This window comes from Aphelocoma coerulescens, chromosome 2 (assembly GCF_041296385.1).
Source record: "Aphelocoma coerulescens isolate FSJ_1873_10779 chromosome 2, UR_Acoe_1.0, whole genome shotgun sequence".
In the NCBI taxonomy this organism is placed as follows: Eukaryota; Metazoa; Chordata; class Aves; order Passeriformes; family Corvidae; genus Aphelocoma; species Aphelocoma coerulescens.
In genome coordinates this window covers 57,686,116-57,710,352 of record NC_091015.1, presented here as the reverse complement: position 1 = coordinate 57,710,352, position 24,237 = coordinate 57,686,116, and the positions used below count along the sequence as shown (strand labels likewise).

At 41.1% G+C, this 24,237-nt stretch overlaps 1 protein-coding gene across 38 annotated transcripts in view; it reads left to right on the top strand.

Annotated features, from left to right (window-relative positions):
* The window catches only part of ARPP21 (cAMP regulated phosphoprotein 21), a 654,082-nt gene that overhangs the window by 575,913 nt on the left and 53,932 nt on the right, over positions 1 to 24,237 (top strand). For 28 of the 38 annotated variants that reach the window (XM_069007670.1, XM_069007667.1, XM_069007674.1 and 25 more), the window contains 5 exons: positions 536 to 644; positions 2,431 to 2,532; positions 8,901 to 8,938; positions 11,011 to 11,070; positions 13,575 to 13,807. In XM_069007670.1, coding sequence (XP_068863771.1) covers positions 536 to 644; positions 2,431 to 2,532; positions 8,901 to 8,938; positions 11,011 to 11,070; positions 13,575 to 13,807 — 542 coding nt within the window. The remainder of the gene's footprint in view (positions 1 to 535; positions 645 to 2,430; positions 2,533 to 8,900; positions 8,939 to 11,010; positions 11,071 to 13,574; positions 13,808 to 24,237) is intronic. The other 10 variants (XM_069007695.1, XM_069007692.1, XM_069007686.1 and 7 more) reach the window with 5 other exon arrangements.

The following is a 24,237-nucleotide window of genomic DNA, read 5'->3' as shown; positions in this document are numbered from 1 at the left end:
TATTTTTCCCACTAAATGGTGATGAGATCAACTTTTGTTTAAGCAAAACATCATCAGTTCCCCCCTTTACTGGTTTTGTGTACTGGGAATGAGAAAACTCTTGGGTGTCTCGTTTTGGTTTTGTTTTGTGTTGTGTTTTTTAAGATTTCTACCAGTTTTTCCTTGCTTTTCAAGATGGATAGTCTTCACTAAGTGGCAGTGTTGCTGGAGATCCCAGCTACTGAAGGAAGCAAATTAACATACAGTATGGTAATTTGTTTTCCCTGTCCTTCAGTCACAGTGAGGAGAGTCTAAATATTTCAGTGACTGAGACTTTGGATTCCCATTCCTTGCTACACAACAACAACAAAAGCTATTTATAGCAATAACAGTTAGCAGCGATACAGCAGCCTCAGACAGCTATAGGCAGCATCTCACAAATGTTAACTGCTTTTGCACTGAATGCCTCTGTGAAAACAAAGAGCACTGAGAAATAAAGATCAAAGCAAAACCAAAAGAAAGATTTTTTTATTGCTATGTTTTACTTTGCTGGCAGACCAGAGCAAAGGTTTTCTGAACATTTAAAAGATGAAAAAGGTGAAGAATCCCAGAAGCGATTTATCTTGAAGCGAGATAACTCTAGTATTGATAAAGAAGACAATCAGGTTGGTTCTCGGTTCGAGAGTTGCTGAAATTTGTTCTGTTTTTGAAGGTGGGCTGACTGATGTTATTGTTGTTCTTTTGTTGTTGCTCTCCTGCTCCCCTGCCCTCCTGCCCCTCCCCGCCTCCTCTGGCATACATACCACCGTGGGTGGCATCAAGCCCCAGCGTGGCCGCTTCAGCCGTGGCAGTGTGTGGGTTTGCATGGGTGGTTTGCTTGGCGCAGGACTTGCTGCATGCCCGTGGGAGGGGGAATGCCGGTGGCTCCGGGCTGCGTGGAAGGCTGTGTCAGTCGCATTCCTCGATGTCTTGCCTAACTACGGCAGTTGTTATGCTCCCTGTAGCTTCCTTCTTCCGTTGTACCCATTCAGAGTTGGAGTTCAGTATGGACCAGTGATGAACTGATGTAGCCCAAAAAGGAGAGAGGGAAAAAAAAAAAAAAAGCCCCAAATATGTGATGGTGAGGCCAGGTTGATTTTTTTTTTTTAAAACCATCCTAAATTAAGTTTTGACCAAAAATAAATGAGGCTCATCTTTTAGTTCCCTTCCTCCTCCTGTGCCCTCACCACCTTTTACTGTCTGTGTAACTTACTTGCTTGTGCATGTACTGTGGCAGACGTTCCCCCCTGTGTTGCCTGTGCCATAACACTACCTTACCTTAGGTGAGCTTGATGAGTAGGGGAGCGCCAGGGAAATGTGTGTGTTTGTGCTGCCTTGAAAAGCAGGTGTTGTGCTGTTGCAATCCAGTGCAAGCTGTGTATGTGAAATAGATTAACAAAAAAAAATTATCTGAAACGGTTCTGATGTGATTTGCTTTAATGAGAAAATTCTCACAGGTAAGAAGACAGTGTATGCTTCTTTTGCTAGGGTTATATTTGTGGAGGAACCAACCAGTGAGTCTCTTGTTGCCACTTCCCTTCATGTTTTCAGTAAAGGACTGATTTTTTCTTTCCTCTTTTCACACTCTTTTTCTTTGACTTCCAGTTGTACATAGCAGCCTTGCCAGTTGTGCTGCATCCGAGTTGGCTTTGAAAAGAAACCCCCAAGCAATTTCAGGGTGTGGTGACCATGGGGATCAGTCAAAGGAAAGCAGCATGACCTATCTCACCTGGTGCTGGGGTGCAGGGGGAGAAGGAGCAGTCCTTGAAACCCACTTGCCAATGAAGCATTTCCCTGTGGGAGCTGTCTTCTCCACTCCTCCTTCCCATGGCACAGCCATTTCCCATGCTGTGGTTTACCAAGAGGCAAAAATGGCCCTTCTTTTCCCAGCAAAACTTCAGTGGAAGGTTCCTTATGGTGTGAAAATGGTTTAAACTGTTGTGCTGAATATCCGGGACTTCTCCTTGCACAAATAGACTTTGTGGGTTTCTTCTAGGGATTACAGTTTAGCTCTTGCAGCCAAGTTACCCTCTTTCTTCCTCAATTTTGTAGGTAGCACACCACTGCCTGCCCTCCTGCTCCTTACAGCTGATACAAGAACCGAGAAATGTTAGCAGTTGAGAACAATGGCACTTAGACCCGGGGTGAGAACACCCAATTTTAGGATGGCAGGTCCACAAAAACTGTGTAGAAAGCCTCCTTTTGGCTACCTGCTCTATGAACCCATGTGCAGTATCTAATTGGAAATCCTCAAGCACCCAGTCTTGCAGGGTGCTTTGTGCAGGAATGACAGCTATCATTTTTGTGCTTCATTTGTTTAAGTGAACATTTATTATTCTCAGCTGACAGTTACTTAATGGCAGTTTTTAACAGCTCAACTTATATAACCCTCCTGGTTTTCTTTCTGCTCAGCAAAACAGAATTCTTCCATTTAGAGATGACAGACGAAGTAAATCAATTGAAGAGAGAGAAGAGGAGTATCAGAGAGTGAGGGAGAGAATATTTGCACAAGATGTGAGTAGTTATTTTAATTGCCTCTTTAGTGCCATACCTTCGCCGGTAGTCAGACAGTATTGCCCCCTCCTACAACAACACTGCAGCTGGACTTGCCCTGTGGAGCTGGAGATGACAGGGAAAGCAGAGGGTGCCAGAGGAGATTTAGAGGTGTGGAGATTTGGCTTCTGGAGAGTGAGGTGATGAGAGCTGCAGAGAGAAGAGTAGAGGAGAAATCAGGCCCAGGATGTTGTCTGGGGAGTGCTTATCCTGTTTCTTTGAATGTCCATGTTCACTTGGCCTAGGTTTACTTCTTTTTTCCTTCTCTTTTGCTAGCCAAAGAGCAGTGATTTAAGTGGACACTCTCAATAACTTCAAATAACTGTGCTATTTTATATTTTTTTCGAGGTGGATCAAATCTTTATAAGTGTCCTTCTGCAGAGACTCCTCATGGCTTTTGTTTTTTGGGCCAGTACTTTAGCATCAAGACAATGAGAACAAAGAAAAGGCAGAGATTAAACATGGAGTTGCATCATTTTTTTGAAATAACTGATTAAAGAACTGTACTTCTACCATCAGAAAGAGTCAGTCATGCTGTTGATGATTATATTGTAAGAGGAATACGATGAAGCAGACATTATAATTCTTGCCCTTACCAAAAATTCAGAACTTGCACAACAAGGTGTATTGCTAAGGAAAGCATTTAAGTCTGAAACATCTGTGAGCAATATTGGATGTTCCTGAAAAAAAGAAGAAAATCACAATTTGCTATAATACTGTAATGATGAGGTAATAAAAGGAAAAAAAAGAAAAAATCAGCATTTTAGTGTTCTATCTCACATCTCAGAGGGAGTTCTGCAATATAGAGGAATATGGTAATAAATCCAATTAAAACTATTTTTGAAAATCATATTGAGCAGTGTCCTTTTAAATTAAAACTGTTCATATGTTGCAGGGCTAATAGTATTATTATCTGGTTTTGGAGTTGCACACGTCCAGGTTGGGTTTTTTTGGCAGAATACACTGTATCGTTTTAAGATGTGTGTTGTTTCACTTGCTTCTTAGTACATAGCTAGCTACATCTAAATGTTTTTAGTCTCAGAATTCTTTCTTGGCTGAGATGATTCCAGTTGAAGCAGAGGCCCTTCAGTTTTATGTTTTGGTTTCAGCATGTGGGTCTGCTGTAAATACTGTCACAGTCTATACACGGTAGAGTTGCCAAGTTGTTCAAGAGCTCCAAAAGCCTCTTTGCAACAAGTTTCTGATATGAAACATGCAGGTTTTGGCATATTACAAAAGAGCTTACGCAAAACCAAAAAATCTTTGGGTTTTGACGCAGGCTTCAGATGAAGCAAAATGGTAAAAATTACCAAATGGAAAGTCATTACCAAAAAGTCCAGTTTCTATCACAAGCTGCAGCTAGAAATGCCAGGCTGGGAAACAGAGGTGGCTGGAAAAGTGTGCTGAAAGTGGCTCCATAGTGTATTGCCGCTGTTACCTTTAGATATTTCAGTTCTAAAAACAGGCAAGTGATGAGCATTTGAATTGTCCACAGCAGGAGGTTGTTGTGGTCCATTGGGTTAGCATCTTCGAGTGGCAGGACCTAAGTAACAGTGTGCTTTGTGGCAGGCATTTTAAGTGGAATCAGGAGGGAGCACTTTTAAAGATCAGAAATATTAGATATCTCTCCCTCTCTCTCTCATATCCACTCCTTTGCTCTCTCTCTCTCTGCTATTGCAGGTGTTAGTGAGCATCGTAGTGCAGTGAATTTCAGCAAGCTGTATGTTTAATGTTAACAGCAATCTATGTTTTAGCTGAGCTTTTTTGGGTGGAGCACTCCTTGCCAGATAAAAGGTGTTTTTAGGATGATGCCAGTGGTTGTGGACAATGTATTTTTTCAATTTTAGGAAAGAGAAATGGCTTCCTATTATAGATAGTCACTTACTGCATGTAAGACTTTGAAGTTTTAAGGCCCTCTGTAACCATTAATTAATCCAGTTTTCCCCAGCTTTATGTGAGGTAGGTACCTAAGCCTTGTTACTCTGCAAATTACAGATGTAGAAAGAGAGTCACAAATGGATTAATCATGTGGTATTTTGTTACCTCTATACTGTTTACACTGCTGTATTCAAGCATTTATCAGTGTCTTGCTTATGAATCTTAGCAAATGGATCATAGATACATCACTTCTAATTAGAGTATGCATGGAGAGAGCTTGCATGAGAGGTCTTCAAAAGGCAGCCATGAAGGTCAGGAGTACTGCCGTAACTTGTTGCATCCCCCACTCTAAACATGTTTGAGGTACCCAAAACCCTTTAGATAACAGTCCGAGTCAGAACTTTAAACAAAATTTATGAGGAAAAGGCAGTCTGGTTACAGGGGCAAAAAATTCCATGCATGTTTCGAGTGCTGTGAAAAATGTCTTAACCTGGACCCCATATACCAACAGAGAGCTCGGCCTGTCCTTCCTTTGATCTTGCAGTACTCTAGTGCACCAGATCTCTTCATTTCCAAGTGGGAAGTTTTTAACAAAATAAGTATTTTCATGAGTAATGCCATCATTATGATAGTCCTTGTGATGATTGGTCTGGTATTAGTCAGTTTAAATTATACTTTCTGGCAAGTTTTCCATCTGCTGTGTTGGCTATCACCAATTTTGACAAGGGGAGCTGGAAGTTTTAATGACTCCTGTCTCAGCAAGTGGCAGGGATTGAGAAGCATGTTAGTTTGATATCTTAATAAAAGGATTGGTGGAGACATGAATAGTTAATAAACATGATCATTCCAGCTCACTGAAACAAGAACTGCCAAGTGCACCTCAAATTTTTCAGGCTGCTGACAGTAAAAAAGTGCAGACTGAGCTCTGTTGTGCTCAAAACTATTTTCAAGGTTATTTTTTAATTGCAAAACTTATAGCCTTCCTTTTTAAAACATGTTTTTTTGGAAATGCAGTTTTAAAACAATTTGTGAATTTTACAGCAAGTGCACTGGAGCAGAGGACTGGACTGTCTGGGTCCTGCAGAGAGTTCCTTGTCTGAACTGCTTTAGTTGCCTTTGGGAATTTGAAAAGTAATTGTCCAAGAAAGACAAAGAACAACATACAGGAATAAAAAAAGTTGTTATTTCCCTGTGTGTAGATTTAACAGAGGATCCCAAATGCGTGCATAAATGATACATGAGGTTTGGCTTTTAAGCATGCAGAAAAGTGATTCTAAAGACTAGCAATCAAATTACATGGGGGAAATTTCATTCTTCAAGGTTAGCTCAATGTATAACTTCATGAGCCAGAGTCACGCTAGGACCATTCAGGGTTCATGTTCTCTGGCAATCATTCTGTATTCAATGAAAAATGTAGATGTTCTGTTACTTACACAAATGCTAGAATTGCCCATGGTACACATGGAACTTATTAAAGGAAATACACTATGCTGTTTATTTTCTGTTGTCAACTGTAGTGGCTGGTTTTGACTAAGGAGTGTATTCTGAAGAACTAGATCTTTTAGGTACACTAAGTCATGATTCCTCTAGTTAAGAAAACTCAGGGAATCTTTATCACTCTCTGATTAAAGAGAGAAACAAAAGAAATATTTGTAGACGTGGCTTCAGCCTGTTCTATTCCTCTAGTGTAAAAAGATTAGGAAGAAGAGCACTTAATATTAATAAAAACAAATCAAAGGCATGCCTCATGCTGGCCACCATAAACCTGTAGATACTAAAACTCCTGTACTGGTGTACAGAGACTTTGTGGCTGCAGATCAAATCATAAGCGTTAGTTGGAAGCCTGAGATCTATCACATCTTGTTAACTGACAGGAAAATTACTACCTGATGGTATCCACTGCAGGATATTGCTGCATGTTAGTAGTTACTTGTGTTGGCTAATGTAATTAAAAACAAGAGCAGCATCTCCCAGTTTACCTACTGCACTGGCAGAACTGATGCACGTTTTCCAGTTGAGACTTTAAAAGGTTCTTGAAAATTGGAAAAGTGAAATACAAGACATCATTTCTTAAATAAAAATTACTCATACAGAGCACCCTAATGGAAATCTTGCATGCAGAGATTTCCAAGAACACTAACTTGTAGGTAATCTTACACAATTTTTTGATCTGGTAGGTTTGTTGTCAGTATGTTCGAAGGTTATACAAGAGCCAGGTGTTCTAAGGATTTTTTTGACAACAGCTGTGCTGGGTGTTTCAGCTTTCCTGGTGCTTTAAATTGAGCACTGTTGATGCTATACATCAGGAAAGTGAGTCCTGACCTTGTAGTAGCTAAATTTCTATCCAGAGCTGCTTAGCCATCTGATTTTTAACAGTAAGAATAACAATAAAAAAGTGCCTGTCTTCGCTGCCTCTCAGCCCCACACCTGTACTGAAGAAAAATTTCCAGGGATTGTGTGGCACTGCGCCAACATCATCAGCCAGGAAGACAAATGGAGTTATTATGGGCTCCGTTTAAAGTCTATAACACACTTGATAGTGGTTCCCATCAAGACAGTGAAAATGAAGCAGACCTTTCTGCTTGCTTGATAAAATATAAATCCTATCTATTTATTCTGCTTTATGCCCCAGTCTGTTTTAAAACTTCAATAAAATAAATATTGATGGGTAAATTACATGCCCCTTTGCTTTTGTAACTTTGTGGGTACACAGACCAGTACTCTGGTCTAAGCAAAGGTTTTTCTGTAAGAGGAGCTGTAATCCTGTGCTTTGGAATGGGACTGCACAGAAGTCAGTGCACAGATGTCCATCATGAAACTTGAGATGAAGACACAGCCCCACAGCTGAGGTTGTACAAGCCCGTGGGGTGATTTCACTATGCTTTTTTGGGGCTTTTTGCTTCAGCATAGTTAGACTATGCTGAAGTCTGTACAGCCACATTTGGGAATGAAATCTGGTACCTGAATAAGGTACGTAAAATGAGAGAAGACACAGTGTTGTAGTTGTACAAAGGATCCTGGTGATTTTAGGTGAAACGGTTTGTATCTGCTCTCAGCCTGGGGTGAAACCCTAGGTCTGCTGTAGCTGGTGGGAATTTGGTTCTTGGCAATGGAGAACTTGCTCATGATGTCCTGAGGCTTTGTGCTAAGGAGAAACGTACTTGCCCCTGATGCAGCCCAGAGCCTTTCAAATTTAGCAGGAGTGCAGGGTGGGAGCTCGCCTGGGAAGCCCACAGACCTGTCAGCTGTTCCCAGTGTGGATTCTGAGTGGGTGAATTACACTCTAATGAGAAATTGCTGCCATCTCAGGGATAAATTTCTTCCTTTTGTAAACTGATGGGATAGCGCTGGCTGTGGTGCCAAGGGAGAACTTTGTCCAGGCATCGGCTGGAGCATTAGGAATGAGCAGGGTGTTTGGTCAGCACTCTTTCGAGTGGGTCATTAGCTCACCCTTTGCAAAAGAGACGCATCCAAAATCTGGGCCTATCCCGTACTGTTAAAATTTGACAGAGTTAATGATGGCATTTTATTATTCTTTGGGCTGAGTCCTGTTATTACAGAAGTAATGGGCATGATCTCTGGTGCCTTCCTCCCTTTGCCTGCCTTTTGTTTAAATTCAGTGCAAGTACTGACTATTCTTTCTTCTGTACCTCATCGAGATATAATCCAGTGACAGCTACGAGCCGCTTTGTGTAGCGAACATGAAATAGGAGGGAAATGAAAAAATCAAAGAGGGAGAATTATTCATGGGAAATTGAGCACAGCTTCATTTCTCTGCATAAAAAATTAAGTAATTCTGAAAGAATTACACACTTGCCCATAGGATTTATTTCTTCTGAGCCCTTCACCTTTCTTGGGATCTAAGTACTCCAGCAGAGAGCCTTCTTGCTGTGATTGTTGTTAATATTATTATTAAGAAGGTTATTATCATTTTATATCTCAGTGTTCCCTCTCCAACTGTAAAATATGAAGTTACACACTATTTCTAAGTACTGCAGTATCTTCTCTCCCTCTGAGGAACTTTGTCAATTCTGCATGCTTTCCTTCTGTTTGTCCTTCCTACCTACAGCTCTGTGCTATCTCGCAGTTTTATTTTGAGGTGGTAGGCCAGACCAGTGGAACCTAATGTTATGCAGGAAAAACATTTTTCCCCTTCAGATTGCCAGTATTTTGCACATACTGCCTTCTTCAGATCTCTTGACTGAGAAGTTTCAGTTTGTTCCCAAACTGAGACACCTCATTGGCAATGTGTTGTAATGCATGGAATTTATTTTACTGGCCTGACCTTATTCTTGACCTTTTTTCCCCTCTTGTCCTCTGCAAATGCAAATGATGCATGAATTGAAATCCCCTTAAGCCTGAGCAGGGGAGGTAATTCTAAAATCAAGGAAGAAATTGGAACAGCAGAGCATATCTAGAACGTCTGATACAATGCCTTTTTTATTTTTCAGTCAGTTTGCTCCCAGGAAAACCTTTTTGTGGAAAACAGGTAAAAAATAGCTTTATTTTGTGTGTGTGTGTTAAACTTAGCTGTTTCTCTTATTTTTTGTCTATCTATAGTTCTATAGTCATTTATCCTAATGTGAAGACTGTTGAGCAAATTTGTAATCCTTATTATCTGCGGTGGTTTTGTGCTTTAAGAGGGGGTAATAGAGCTTGCCTTGCAGTATGGTATCCAAGCAGATAAAGTATTGCTGCTGCTTTCCTGAGGCTTGCATTTTGGTTTTAAAAAAGCAGACTGTGGGAGAGAGGGGGAGCCACCTAAACTTTCATTTTGAATGACCATTCTGTCTCTGGAGTGCCTTTAGAATTTAATTTATTGATCTTTAAAAAGCACTCTAGCAGTGGCTGGATGACGGTATTTATGAAACACCAGACTTGAGTTTCTGTTGTTTAAGCTGCTCTCCTGTGGGACTGAGCAGCAGCATTGACATCACTCGTTGCTTGTGAAGGCTCACAAGTTCCACACAAGTTCCTGCTTTACTGCTGCAGTGTAGTAATGAGATGGTGATATTTTGGTAATATTTGAGCTCACTGTTACTTTGTATTACTGCGTGATAGTTCTCGTGGATGTTATTTTTGTTGTGTTAAATCCACTCAAAGCAAAGGGAAGAGGAAACTGTGTTTAAGATCTACAACATATGAAATGCTGGCTCCATAACAGCTGTAAATTAGCTTAACTGTGTTGAAAATCTTAAAAAGTGTGCACCTTTATGGCAGATAAGGATTTTAACCAAAAGTGAGAATTCCATTGGTGAGTGTTTGAGCAGTGCTGACCCAAGTCTGTCCTCTACAGGTTTTAAAACTGTTTATCACCCTCTTGAATAAGGGGAGGCTCTCTCTCACAATATTTTGTTCTCTGTCCATCCTTACATATGTCAGATGCATTTATGGGTGAAGCTGTTCCCATAGAAAATGACTCCACAGTAATGGTACAAACCAGCTTTTCCAATGGACACTTCTGTAAGTGGAACGAGGGAAGGCCCTCGGGAGATCATGACCACTGTCATCTAACCACCTCATATTCTGAGGGCCAAGGATATTTCCTCAGCTGCTGCGTCTGTGTTGTGACTATGTTTTATCAAACCAAAATTGCAACAGAGGAACCCATAAAGCAAAAAGCAGATGCTGCCATAAACCTGTTTCTCCCTCTCAGGAGAGATTGGGACGACAAACACGACGCAGTTGTTCACTTTTCCAAGTCAGCATGGAAAGCACTCAGAGGCTGTGCTGCCATGGGTAGGGTGGGTACCTTTATGGGATAAACCATGAACTCCATAGCCAGGCCTCCCCTGGTTTATGCATTCAATCCCACACCTGTGTGCAGGAGAATGTGGTCAGTTCTGGTATTTGCACATGGGTTGCTGTCCTTGAACCCATGAGCTGACTGACCAGCCCAGTGTGAGGATGCATACCTAAGTGGAGACCAGTAGAAGGCCAGGTTGGAAATTGTACTGCCTGCATTGCTGCTGTCCTGAGGGAGACTTCAGCTGCGTTCTGCAGAACACTGCTTTTTCTTGCTGCATGCCCTACAGCCTTTGATCAGGTGAAGCACTTAAACTTGTACTGAGCTCCATGCAAATGAGCAATCCTTTTGATTGGCTGTGTTGAAAGTTAGGTATGTGTTTAAGTGCTTTGCCTTTCTTTTTCGTCAGAGGATCTGAGCATTTCTCTGAGCTGCAAAGACTTCCAAGCGACTCAGCAAGTACTTAAAATTACATATGCAGTATTTTGCTGGCTTGCATTTTTTACGTTCTTATTAGGTGATATTCTTATGAATTTTCCTTTGGATGTAGATGTATGGTTCCTTAGCTTCTGAGAATTACCTTGCTCGGTAACAGGAAATGCTAAATGGCCTTCAGCCTCCCTGGCTGATGTTTCTTATGTTCAGTTGGCTGTGAACAGCTATGGGAGAGGGAGGAGGGGGAAATTTTAGCATTGTTTTTTAAACTGAATCTAGCACGAATTGAAAGATGTATCTAGAAATTAAATACAGCTTTACAGATCAGATAAATCTGAATTAACATGTTTGTTAGCATAATCTTTCTTTTCATTTTTCAGTAGGCTGTTGGAAGACAGTAGCGTATGCAATGATATGCATAAGAAAAGACAGCTGTTTAGGTTTGTATGAATTTTATTTAATATTTATTTCCCAGTGCATCTCATTTGTGATTCTATCTGTGTCCTTGCCAAGGGACACCTTGACATGTGTGGGAATGTCAGTTTGCTGGTTGGAAAGGAGCACGGAGAACAGAGTTCTATCCCACTCTTCCCATGTTCTCTGAATGCAGAGGTAACAGGACCCTTTTCTTTGGTTTTATGGATCGCTGCCTCAGAAACCATGTGAGATTTTCAGCTGCCTGGCTGCTCAGGCTATTTGGGAGAGACTAGTGGTAGCTCATTTTTGCTCAAGTATATATGACAGGCACGTTTGATAGACTTGTGCCCAGACTGACCTTTTTTCCTTTTGTTGGTTTGTTAAAAGCTGAAGTACATTGAAGCAAAACTGATTGAAGTTCCCATATCTGAAGTACCTATGTTTTGAAACTTTTTTCTGTGAACTTTGTCCTCCCAACTCCAATTCCTTCCGCAAAGAGAACATTCAGAAGCATCTCATATCCCAAACAGCATCCCAAGCCAACAGGAAATCAGTAAGAGTCAGTCCCTATTTTCATGGAGAGCAGCTCTACCAGCTGATACACCAGATCAGAGTAAGACTGAATCTGGTGGTAACAGTGTTCTTCTGAGAGTTTTAGAAAGGTTGTCTTCCCCCACCACGAGCTCTCACAGGTTCAGTTCAGATCAGCCAGGCTGCTCTAAAAGTCAGTCAGCTGCCACAAGTCTTAAGAAGAGGAGGATGAAGGAATGGATGCTTTCAGAAGCATGTTCGTCATCTATTAAGGCACATGGACAGCTAGGCAGAAATCACTAGATGTCTGTGTGCATTGGGGTTTGCATATGTCACTTCAGACCTATATCATTTATATTATGTAATTTTTCACTATGAGGAGAAAAGGATGTGTGAGGAAAAAATTTGGTGTGTGGTTGCTGAGTCTGCATGTCATCACAGCAGCCACAGAGGAGATGGAGAGATTGCACCAGATAAGGAACAGTGCTGGAGCATCTGCACCCCATGACCACAGGCAGGAGGCAAAAACCTCTCCTCCTTGCTTTGAGTTAGCCTTGATGATCTGACAATCTTGGACTGGGCATGTAGGATTTAGGAGGTGTCTACTAACACAATCTTAATAGCTAATACCTGTTTGAGTTTGGGGAACTAAAAGAAATTTTTTGTAACCCAAAACCACAGAAAACAGGGATACAATAGCATTCTGTTTCTCTCCCTCTTTTTCACTAGAATATAAATATAAGAGAATTGTTAGTATCTAAGCACAAGCGTACAAAAGAGTCTGTACATAATATACATTGGGTCTTTTTCTTTCTGATTAAATCTTAAAGGAGGATTTCTTTTTAAAATCTTTTTCCTTTTTTTTGTGTTGTTGCTTCTGTGCTGTTTCTCTTCATGCTTTCCCACTGTCTGGGTCTAGGAAAGGTCAACAGGTTTATACTGCTGATCACATCTGAGAGAGGCTCTGTTACAGGCAAGGAATGCAACAGCCTGATCCCATCTTTAACACGCTGCCTCCTTCATGTCCCAAGTGACACAGCTCAAGCAGGTTCTCCAAATAAAAAGCAGGAACCAAGTCCATAAGGAAAAAGGGGACCAAAAAAAATTAAATACAGTCCAATCCTTTTGATTTGTAGAAAGAGCTTTGAGCCTGAAAGCTATTATACTGTAATATAAGACAGAGAAGTGGAAAATGTCTTTTAAAATCCTTCCAAATACAGTGTTATGAGCATCACTTGGGATAACAATCATGGTGCACAAAGCCGTGGTAGGCGTTCTGGTTTTGTCATTTTAGCAGTACCGTGTAAGTAGTTTCCCATGAATAAGCCAAATTCTGGTCACAGTTTGCTGTGTTTTTGCTCACAGTACACTGGGTGCTCTGCAACTGTTCAAGGACAGTCTCTACCCAGAGAACTTCACGATTATTTTATGCAGTGGGGAAATAAACCAACTCCTGGGTCTCTAAGTGAAGCATCAGCAGTGAAGAGATTGGGGTCACACTGAGAGGACACATGTTTAGGGAAGGCTTTGGATGACCTCTCAAAGTTGATAATGACTGGGAGCAAGGTGCAATAGAAATAAGGATATGAAGATAAAGGTGGAGTGCAGGTGAAGTTGGTGAGAAAAACATCATAGGGGATGGACAGCAAAGTGAGAAGTAGCGAGGGGCTCGCTGAGGGAAGAAAACACTCGACAGGCAACAGAAATGCTACATCAGTGCTGTGTAATACTGCTGTGTCAGCCCCATCTGGTGAAGTGCTGTGAGGAGATACCCAAAAGGGGAGGGTGGTAAGTGCTGTGCATGTAAAAAGGGTATAGCAGTGTTTATGTGCTGAAGGCAGATAAGTATGGGGGTCAAATCCCATTTCAGACATGCTTTTGTAAAGGCAGAGTATTTCCTTTTTCTTTATTAGGGTCGCTGCAGGATACCCAAAGATAGACTCTGCCTTGACATGGTTTTATTTGTATATAAATCTTTGTTTTATGATGTCTGTAGGGGTAACAGAGACAGCATCGGGAAGACATCTGGCAGTCGACAGAGCAGTACAGAGAATGAATTAAAGTGGACAGACCACCAGAGGCCATGGAGCAGCACAGACTCGGACAGCTCAAATCGGAATTTGAAGCCAGCCATAACAAAGACAGCCAGTTTTGGTGGGATAACCGTCCTAACAAGAGGAGATAGCTCATCCAGTAACAGAAGTACCGGCAAACTGTCTAAAACAGGTAGCTAGTACTGTATTGGGTTCACAGTGCTTCTTTTTGTGTGCTGATAAATGGCTGTGCTGGTGCTTGTCTGAGTATGGTCTGTCACAGAGTGGTTTGGGTTGGAAGGCACCTTCAGAGAACATGTAGTCTGACCCTCATGGTTGGACTAGATGGCAAGATACATCAGCAGTTTTGTTTTCTTTACACAGGAGATGTGTATGTCCCTCTATGGATGCTAGTGTCTGGGTACCTGCTCCTGAGATTTTAGGGATCAAGAAAAAACACTGTGCCTGAGGTTTGAAAATCATAGGAGAGGTAGGCTTTCCCTGGAGTATAGCATGTGCACACCCTATTGAACACCATCTGCGCTTGTAGCCTGAAAAGGTGGTATTCCTTTCAGAGAAAGCACAGATTTTACCTTTTTATTAATCCTGATATTTTTGAGTTGTGAATAATTAAATGTCAGATATCTGAGGAGAAATCCAAGAACATTTTGTTGTCATTGCTAAAATGCAGCCCATCTGTATTTTGGAGTACAGCCTCTGCCTTGTTGCTGGCAGTTGAGGCTGTGGTGGAAGCAAGCAGACATGGGGGATTCACAGAGGTCCTGCAATCTCTCCATTTTCTGGTTTAGTTCCCATTAAACAAAAGCATCATTTAAGGAGACTATGAATCTGGTGGGAATTCTGCATTTATTTGCATTAACTTCACGAGTACATTAACATATGAGTGAGCCACAGGGTCTTGGATCTAAGTAATTTCAAGCTATACCATTAAGCTGTTCTATTATACTTTAGGTTAAAAGTGCATAAAAGTAATGAGGCCATCAGATGATTCCATCAGATTGGTTCAGTTGATACCTATAGTACAGGACAAATGGTAATCAATACTTAGCACTTAGTGCTCTTGCAGCTTGAGAGTGTTTTATGGATGGTTCTTAATTTACACCCAGTTTATCAAACCTGGGTTGGTCAGATTTCATTCCTATCCTGCAAATTTTACAGTAGCTTTTGTATGCTGGGGAATGGAGTTTTCAGAATAAATAAATAAAACCTTTGACATAGTAATTACATTTTGGATCTCTGGATGTTGAATGTAGTTTAAAATTTTAAACAATCGTAAAGCCAGAGTTGAAAAGACCTTTAAAGTCATCAAGTCCAACCATTAACATAACATGGTCAAGTGCACCCCTAAACCATGCTCTCATGTGTTTTAAATACCTCCAGAGATGGTGACTCAGCCCCTTCCCTGGATATAGTCTATTACAATGCTTGACAGTTTTTTCAGTGAAGAAATTTTTTCCTAATATCCAACTTAAACCTCTCTTCGTGAAACTTGAGGCCATTACCTCTCATCCTGTCACTTGTTACTGAAGAGAGAAGAGGAAGAGGAAGAGGAGAAGAGAAGAGAAGAGAGAAGAGAAGAGAAGAGAAGAGAAGAGAAGAGAAGAGAAGAGAAGAGAAGAGAAGAGAAGAGAAGAGAAGAGAAGAGAAGAGAAGAGAAGAGAAGAGAAGAGAAGAGAAGAGAAGAGAAGAGCCCCACCCTGACCTTCCTACAACCTCCTTTCAGGTAGTTGTAGGGAGGGAAAAGAACTCTGAGCCTGAGCCTAAACAACCCTAGTTCTCATCAGACTTGTGCTCCAGACCCATCACCATCTCTATTGCCCTTCTCTGGACACACCCCAGCACCTCAATGTCCTTCTTGCATTGAGGGATCCAGAACTGGACACAGGATTTGAGGTGCGGCCTCACCAGTGCAGAATGGAGGGGGATGATCACTGCCCTGGTCCTGCTGGTCACACTATTGCTGATACAGGCCAGGATACCATTGGCCTTCTTGGCCACCCGGGAGCACTGCTGGCTCATATCCAGCTGGCTGTTGACCAACACCCTCAGGTCTTTTTCCCCTGAGCATTCTTTCCCAGGCCTGTGGTACTACATGGGTTTGTTGTGACCCAAGGGTAGGATCTGGCACTTCGTCTCATTGAATGTCATAAAATCAGTCTCAGCCCGTTGCTCCAGCCTGTCCAGATCCCTCCGTAAAGCTTTTTTACCCTCCAGCAGATCAACACACCCTCCCAGACTGGTATCATCTGCAAACTTCCTGAGGATGCATTTGATCCCCTTGTCCAGATCATGGATAAAGACATTAAACAGGACTTGGCCCTAGGGAACACCATTTGTGATCAGCTTCCAACTGTGTATAACTCCATTCACCCTCACTCTGGACCTGGCCATCAGCCAGGGTGAACTGTACACCCATCTGGGCCATGAGCAGCCAGATCTTCAAGGGGAGTCCTGTGAAAAACTGTGTTGAGAAACAGCTTTCTTGAAGTCCAGGTAGACAACGTCCGTAGCCTTTCTCTCATCCACTAAGTGGGTCACCTTGTCATAGGAGATTGCATTGGTTAAGTAGGACCTGCCTTTCCTAAACTCATGTTGACAGGGCCCTATTGCCCGGTTGTCCTGTATGTGCCACATAATGGTACTGAAGATGATCTACTCCCTAAGTTTTCTCACACCAAGGTCAGACTGACAGGCCTCTAGTTCCCCAGATCCTCCTTCCGGCTTTTCTTGTAGGTAGGCATCACATTTGCTGGCTTCCACTCAACTGGGACATCCCACTGGGACTGCTGATAGATGATGAAAAGTGGCTCAGTGAGCATTTCCACTCTCTCCCTCAGAACCCTTGGGCGGATCCCGTCTGACCTCATACACTTGTGTGTGTCTAGGTGGTGTAGCATATCACTAACTCTGCCCTTGGATTATGGGGGTTTCATTCTGCTCCCTGTTTCTGTCTTCCAGCTCTGGGGACTGGGTAGCCAGAGAACAGGTCTGGATATTACAGACTGAGGCAAAGAAGGCATTAAGTACCTCAGCCTTTTGCTCCACCTTTGTCACTGTGTTTCCCCCTGCAACCAATAAAGGATGGAGACCCTATTTAGCCTTCCTTTTGTTGCTAATGTGTTTATAAAAACATTTTTGTTGTCTTTTACAGCAGTAGCCAGATTAAGTGTTAGCTGAGCTTTGGACTTTCTAATTTTCTCCCTGCATAACCTTTTTTTTTCCCCTCAGCCAAGCTGGCTGTGTTCCATGCTGGCCTGTCTTTAGCACATGGTTACACCCTGTTCCTGTGCCTTAAGATTTCCTTCTTGCAGAATGTCCAGCTGTCCTGGACCCCTTTGTCCTTCAGGACTGCTTCCCAAGGACTCCATCAGCCAGTTGCCTAAACAGGCCAAAATCTCCCTCTGGAAGACCAAGGTAGCCAACCTGCAGACCCGTCTCCTTACTTTTCTGAGAGTTGAAAACTGTCTGTCATGATCACTGTGCCCAATAAAGCCTCCAACCATCACATCACTCACAAGTTCTCTGTTCACAAAAAACAGGCCCAGTGGGGCACTTTCCCAAGCTGGGTCCCTCCCCAGCTGTGGCAGGAAGTTATCTTCCATGCACTCCAGACTGTTTCCTCACTGCTGTGTCGTATTTCCAGCAATTATCTGGTAAGTTGAAGTCATGTACGAGAACAAGGGCCACTGATTATGAAACTTCTCCCAGCTGCTTATAGAATATTTCGTCTGCTTCTTCATCCTGCTTGGGTGGTCTATAACAAACTCTGACATCTGCTTTGTTGGCCTTTTCTCTGGTTTCTACCCATAAACACTCAACCCTTTCATCACCATTGTCAAGCTCTAAACAGTCAAAACACTCTCTAGCATACAAGGCATATTCCACCACCCCTCCTTCCTTGTGTATCCCTTCAGAGGCATTTCCAGCCATCCACTGCAGTGCTCCACTTGTGTGAGTCATCCCACCCATGTTTCCACCATGGTAACTGTGTCACAGCTATCCTGCTGTGCGCTTACTTCCAGCTTCTCCTGTTTGTTCTGCATGCTATGTGCATGCAGGTGCTGATGCCCTTAAGCTGGGCTATTGATCCTGCCCCCTTTTTGTGGGAAGAAGCTATAATTCCTACTGATCATTCTCAGGCCCTTCCATCATTTATGACGCATCAGTAACCTTTTTGTCTTCACTGCCACATGGATCTCCCATCCCCTGCCTCCACTGGGATTTCAGACCAAAGAATCTCACTAGCACACCATCCCTTAAACACTGGTGTGCTGTATTACGTCCCTTTCCCTTTTCAAATATAGATTAAAGACCTGATAACGCCTCTGCAAAGATACTTTTCCCCCTTTGAGACAGGTCTACCCTGTCTGTCACCAGCAGGCCTGGTGTTCTATAAACCAACCCATGATAAAACCCCAAAAATTCTGTCATTGACACCAGGCTCAGAGTCTGTTCTTAATCTTCTGGCTCTTCTTTCATCAGTTCCTGCAACTGGAAGGACAGAGGAGAACACTCCTTTTCCTCTTGATCCCTTAACAACCATCCCAAGGCTTTGAAGTCTCTTGATTGCCCATGGACTTTTTGTTGGGACTTCATTGCTGCCTACCTGAAAAATCAGTAATGGATAATGATCCATAAAGCTGTATCATGGTAAAAAGTTTTCTTTTCACATCTTTAACCCAGGCCCCAAGGAGGCAGCAGACAATCCTAAGAAATGAGTCAATCAGTGTATTGGGCCCTCTGTTCCCTTCAGAAGGGAATCTCCCATGACCATGACCCATCCTTTTTCCTTTATGGAAACAGTTTTGATGCAGGGCGTAGTCTGAATTAACCTCCAGCCAAGTGAACCACCATCCTTGCTGTTGTTTGGTTCCACTTTCAGAGCCTCACATCTGTTATCTCAGGGCACCTGGGACAGTGAGATAATAACAGAGGAGACCTGCCTGCTGTGCTGGGCAGGACCTTGTCACCATTGCCCCCTGTCCCCTCATCACTGTGTTCAGCCAGATGGAGAGATGACAGAATCCTCCCTATCACGTGTTCTGTATGCCTGTGGGATCTGCCCTAGAGAAGGCAGGGGGCAATTTCAGTGTGTATGTAGTTTTGAAACTACACTCTCATGTATTTTTTATTTGACTATAGACTGAATAGGCTATACAGTGGGGCTTGAAGTATAGAATAGACCATGGTTTCAATTCCAGATTTCTTTGCCTCCCATGACTATTTCAATAGCATCAGGACTGAATTTGATGTACAAGAATTAGAGGCACAGGCTCCTGCTATACTTTTTTTGTATCATTCTACCTTCAGTAGAGTGCAGGTAAATGTATTTTTCTGCAGCATTGTGTTGCAGAGGTGCAAAGCATTTAAAATGGTGTCAGGGAAATCCAGTTTGGAGGAGACATCTAATTGCAAGGGCAATATTTTTAAGAAGCCATTTTAGTGTTAAAATCAAGCATAGTAAAAAGGATGCACTTAGGAAATGTATTAAAGGAGAGACTTGTGAAGTATGCCAATACTTGTAAATGCATCTGCACTCTGTAGGCACCAAACCCCAAATTGCTTTCAAATGAAAGCTCTTATAATACATTTTTAAAACATCAGTGATATTAAAATTCCATGCTCTTTTTTAAGTGCTTTGACTTTTAGTAAGGAATGTGTTTAAACTGGAAAGCTAGCTGAGGCACAGAAAGAGTAAAAGAGAAACAAGATAAAAAGAAGAGGTGGGGAAAAAGAGCAAGACTGGATGTCAAAACAAACATACACCTTCAAAGGACACGAAGTCAGTTAGCCTGAGAAAAGTCATAAGAACTAATATCCTAATCACTATTTCTAACCTTCTCTCTAAAATGCTATTGAATGGCATTAAAGCAGAAAAGAAAAACAATTCAAAAAACAATAGGGGATTTTGTCTGGATAAAGTGTTTTCCCTTTACCAAAAAAATAGCTAAGTGCATTCATAGAGTAGTCAAAGTTCCCATGTACTACTTGCATTTCCTAAGGTGCATTAGGTACTAAGCAATACTTGATAGTATGCAAAACGTGCACAGCCTTCATTACTCTCTACTCATGCCATAGGCAGCCCAGGTGTTCTGTAGCTCACTAGACATTTAAAGGTTGATCGTGTTTTTATTTTGGGTGATTTTGATTATTTTTGTTTTCTTGTCTTCACTACAGTAGTTGAAGTGGAATTGCAGAGGTGTTGTTACCCATGTTAGGCGTGCTGCCCTGGTAATGGGGCAGAGCCTGCTAGGCACTGATTCTGTCCCAGTTCTCCTACAGAAAGTACTAGACTTTTCTCTGATGAACTTTATAGTTCACAGTAATGAATTTAAAATATTTTTCTCTTGCATATAATTTGTATGAAAGCAGCATGAAGTCATTAGCTGGTCAAAATGTTCCTCATTGGCTAAATGATGGAAAATATTTATGGTCTCTTTAAATATGAAGATTATTCCATCCAGAAGCATTGTTAAGCACTCTTCTTGAGCACAGGAGTATTAAAATTTTCAGGATTTTCACAGAAGGCTCACAGCTGCCTTCAACAGGGTATACGGTGATGCAATATTAATGTTGTAGCCTTTCTAGATCACTTTTCATATTGTCACCACAGTTAAATGTTCTGCCCCTAACCTGTGGTAAATCAGTAATTAATGGTACATAGCAAACAAGCAGAAACTGAAGCACAAAGAGGTGTTAGCTTCCCCTTAGGCAAGAGATCACAGAACGTGCTGTTCTCTGCAGTAGAGTCCAGTAGTGTCAATTAGTCTTAGACTTTATTGCATTCAGCTGCACAGGAATTGGAGCTTAGCAAAGGAATTCTGTTACATCATTTTTGCAAACTTCACAAAAGGGGCTGTTTGAAACCCATTACATGGTTATCTTATTGGTTCTGATGGTTATTTTCATGCACCTGTTGATCGTTTAGAGTACCCTGTTCTACTGAAAAACACAGATTGTACACTGCAAATAAAATTTCCTTCACTATTATTCTGTAGCTCAGTAGGTACAAAGAGTTGTTCTAAGCTGTAATTCAATATCGAGTGGGGAGTTAATAATTTAACAAATTTCAATCAGATTGCATTCCTACTACTTAGGACATCATACAAAGTGTTGGTTTGTTTAGCTTTCTAGTAATATAGTAGACTTTCCAGGGCTGACTAAGAGTGGTAAGTGAAATAGTTGTCCCTGTAGGGGTACAATGATGTACCTGTTCAGTCTGTAACACCCAAAAAGAGAAAATCTAGCACATCAACTACCATGTTATTGTCACTGACACATTGCAACAGGTTTTAGCATCATGAGGGAAGACAAGATGTGTTTCATAGAAATGTTGTATGTGTATCTACATATCTAGTTAAATACTTGTTGGAAGGCTTAAAAGTTGTAACTGTTGCACCTTTAGCTTCTCTTAATGCATTTGCCATTCAGTGGAACGCACATCTGTTGGAGTGTATTTCTTTCCCCCTTAGTTGCAGAAAGCTGCATTGGGGTATTAGCTGTGTTGATACAGATCTGTAGGGATCATTAGCTTCCTTGGCAGGGCTCCAAGTAATCGGAGACACAGTCTAATCTCTCCTGTTAGGTGCTCATTGCTACTCCTGTTGGGAAAAGCATTTCAATACATTACTGCAGGCGTTTTAATACATTAACTTTCCTTTGCTGTTTTGTTTGTTTGTTTTGTTGTTCAGGTTTTGCAGTTTTTCTTAATAAAGTGTCCTGTATATTTTTTCTCTGAGTTTTGTAACTGGATTTCTCCTTCTGTTTCCTTTCATAATTTTCTTGAAACAGACATTAGCCTGATGAATCTTGTAAGTACAGTGAAAACTGTCAGAATATTGATGTATGGGCAGCAGGTCACGAGCCAACTTCTTCCAGTCATAATTTTCACACCAACTGACTGTGCTGAAACATCAGTTTTATTTTTAGAAGTTCAGCTTCGAGAGAAACAATCATGTTCACATGAGCACGTACCATTTTCATTAAAAAAACTGCTAAATATGTTGTTATGTAGAGAAAGGCAAGTGACTTACAGAAGCAGCAAATAGATATTTCTAATCCAAGAACCTATATCCAAGACAAAAATGCTTCCAGTGCTCTGTTGTTCCTGAAAAATTGATGGTCTAGAGTAAGCAGTGGTAGTGGCTAGATCTTGAGAGTGTAGTTGGTAAGAAAGGAAACATTGCCTTGGATTTGGAGGGTGAGATGAGCAGAGATGTTCAAAGTCATCAGATACTTAATGCTGCTCCAAGGAAAAGTAGAACAGGACATGTTGCATCACTCACTAGTGCTTAGAATATTGGAAAATAAATGGTACTTCCACACTCTCCCTCTGCAAACCCTCTAAGCTATTAAGCATTTGTGGTGGTTTTTCTGTCTCTTCTTCTTTACAACTCTTTGAACTTCTGTATCTCTCAGAATACTTAAAAAATATATTAATGGAAAGTGATGAGAATGTGAAGGTTATTATTATCTCAACTGTGAAGCAGCAAGAAAATTACAGAATAGTCTAGAAGAACTATCCATCATTACATATTGAAAAAAAGAGGTTAGATTGTGTAATGGGGGCAAAAATCTCATTTAGTCCAAGTTCCTTTCAGAAGTCTTTAGCAAGACATCTCTTAATATGAATCTGAATAAAGTCAGATAGTTTATTTTTTTCCCTTTTCTACAGTACTGAATTCATTATACGGTGATTTCTTATTCCAAATTTAGACAGCGTGAAAACAGCTAATCAGAGCTACAAAGACAAGATTAATTGGTGTTAATTTCCAAACATTAGTGTTGGAATTTTCTTGGCTTAATAGGTCTAGACTTAAAATGATAGGAAATAAGTTAGAATAATGGAATAAAATAAAGTAGATCATTCTTATACAGTATAAATGGGGGCAAAATTGGTATAGTAATTTCTGGATTTTCTTTTTCAATTCAGAAAATTCTTGATACAGTTTTGTGACTTATTTGCATTATTTTAAAATCACTAACTTTGTCTACTGACATGGGAGAGCAGATCTCGATCTTTTAAGGCAGACTTTTCAAAGCTATCAGCTTGACCAATGTGAGGTGATAGCTTCAAAGTATTTTCCACTGCTTCCATGTGATGAGTACATCTGGATTCATTGCAGTCCTCTGGCTTGTATCACACAGAAGCTGGTGTAGATCAATACATGATTCTGCCATAAAGACAACAGAAAGGGGGAAACTAAAAAAAACACCGCACAGTTGAGTATCAGAGCTGCAATCTTCTTTTATGCCAATAGTATTTCATTGGGATAGCACAAAAAGTGCAGAGAGTCTGAATTCAGGCTTGATACTACTCACACGCTTCGAAATAATGGGAGGTTTAAGAAATCACATCACCACTACCATCTCCAGGTAGTTTTCTGACCCATTGAATTCAAAAGGTGAAGGAAAAGAGGAGAAAGTAAAGCGACAACTCAAAAGAGGCAACATGAAGTGCATGTAGAAAGTCCAGAGAAATACAGCAGGGGACTTGAAACTGATCTGGAAGGAAAATTGAACTCCAGCAGTTGCATTTACAGTTGCAAGGAAGATGCCAAATGCTACTTGCAGTTTGATGAGGATGACCTCCAAAAATAACTCTGCAATTTGTAGAAACACTGAAATCTGAAATGATCTAATAAATAGAATTATTTCTTCAGGAATAATATTTCTACATTTCTAACCTCAGTCTACAAGGAGGGGGAAAATACAGCGACTAATACAACTTTGAAGTGTATTTATAGAAATTAAAATTTTCCTTGGAAATCTCTTCTGCTTTCTTGATTAGATATTGAGAAGCAGATTTAGTGTTCTGCTGATGGCAAAAAGTGCACAGCTTATAGAGGGGACTGTGTCTGTAAGTAGCTGCTGTACAAAGTTTGAAGAAGATGGATAAAAAATGTCTTACACAGTAAGACATTACCTGCAGTAATCTGTGGAAAGATCCTCTGCTAAGTAACAGGATGCTGGTGTGATTTCTTCAGAAGAAACCTATTCCGCTCTAATTTCTTTAAATATGAGAAAATAAATGAATTTCAAGTGCATTTGACTGAAAATGAATTTGAGGCTCTGAGCAGTCTACTACAGGGTCTACCTACAGTATCCCATATCTGAAAGGATATAATTTGCCTCAAAGTAGTTTTCTCAACAGAAGTCTGAATTCTGTCTTTGCTTTTAGTCTGTACCTGCAGGTGAACACTGTGGAGGTTAGATGCATAGACAGCGCACTCAAGTAAAATGACATAAGTAGCAATTAAAACATACTTTGCTCTGGGGAGGAAGCATCCATACCATCTGCTTCAAGGAAGCTGATCACCTGAGCCTTATGCTCTCAGAGATTCTTGTCTTTTTTATGTGAAGCAAATTAAAATCTAATCAAGTAATATCTCCGAAGTCTGGAAATTATATTTGGGGTTTAAAGTAGTGTGTCTTCCCATCCTTCCAGGAACTAATGTGGTTTAGCATAGTTGTTTTATCTTGCATGATCTGTTTTATTAGGTTTGATGTTGAAAAACCAAAGTGGCAAAATTCTTAGGTAGCATCAGATAGCTTTAAGTTAATATGAATATTGCACAGCTACCTTGTGACTAGACTGATAACTTA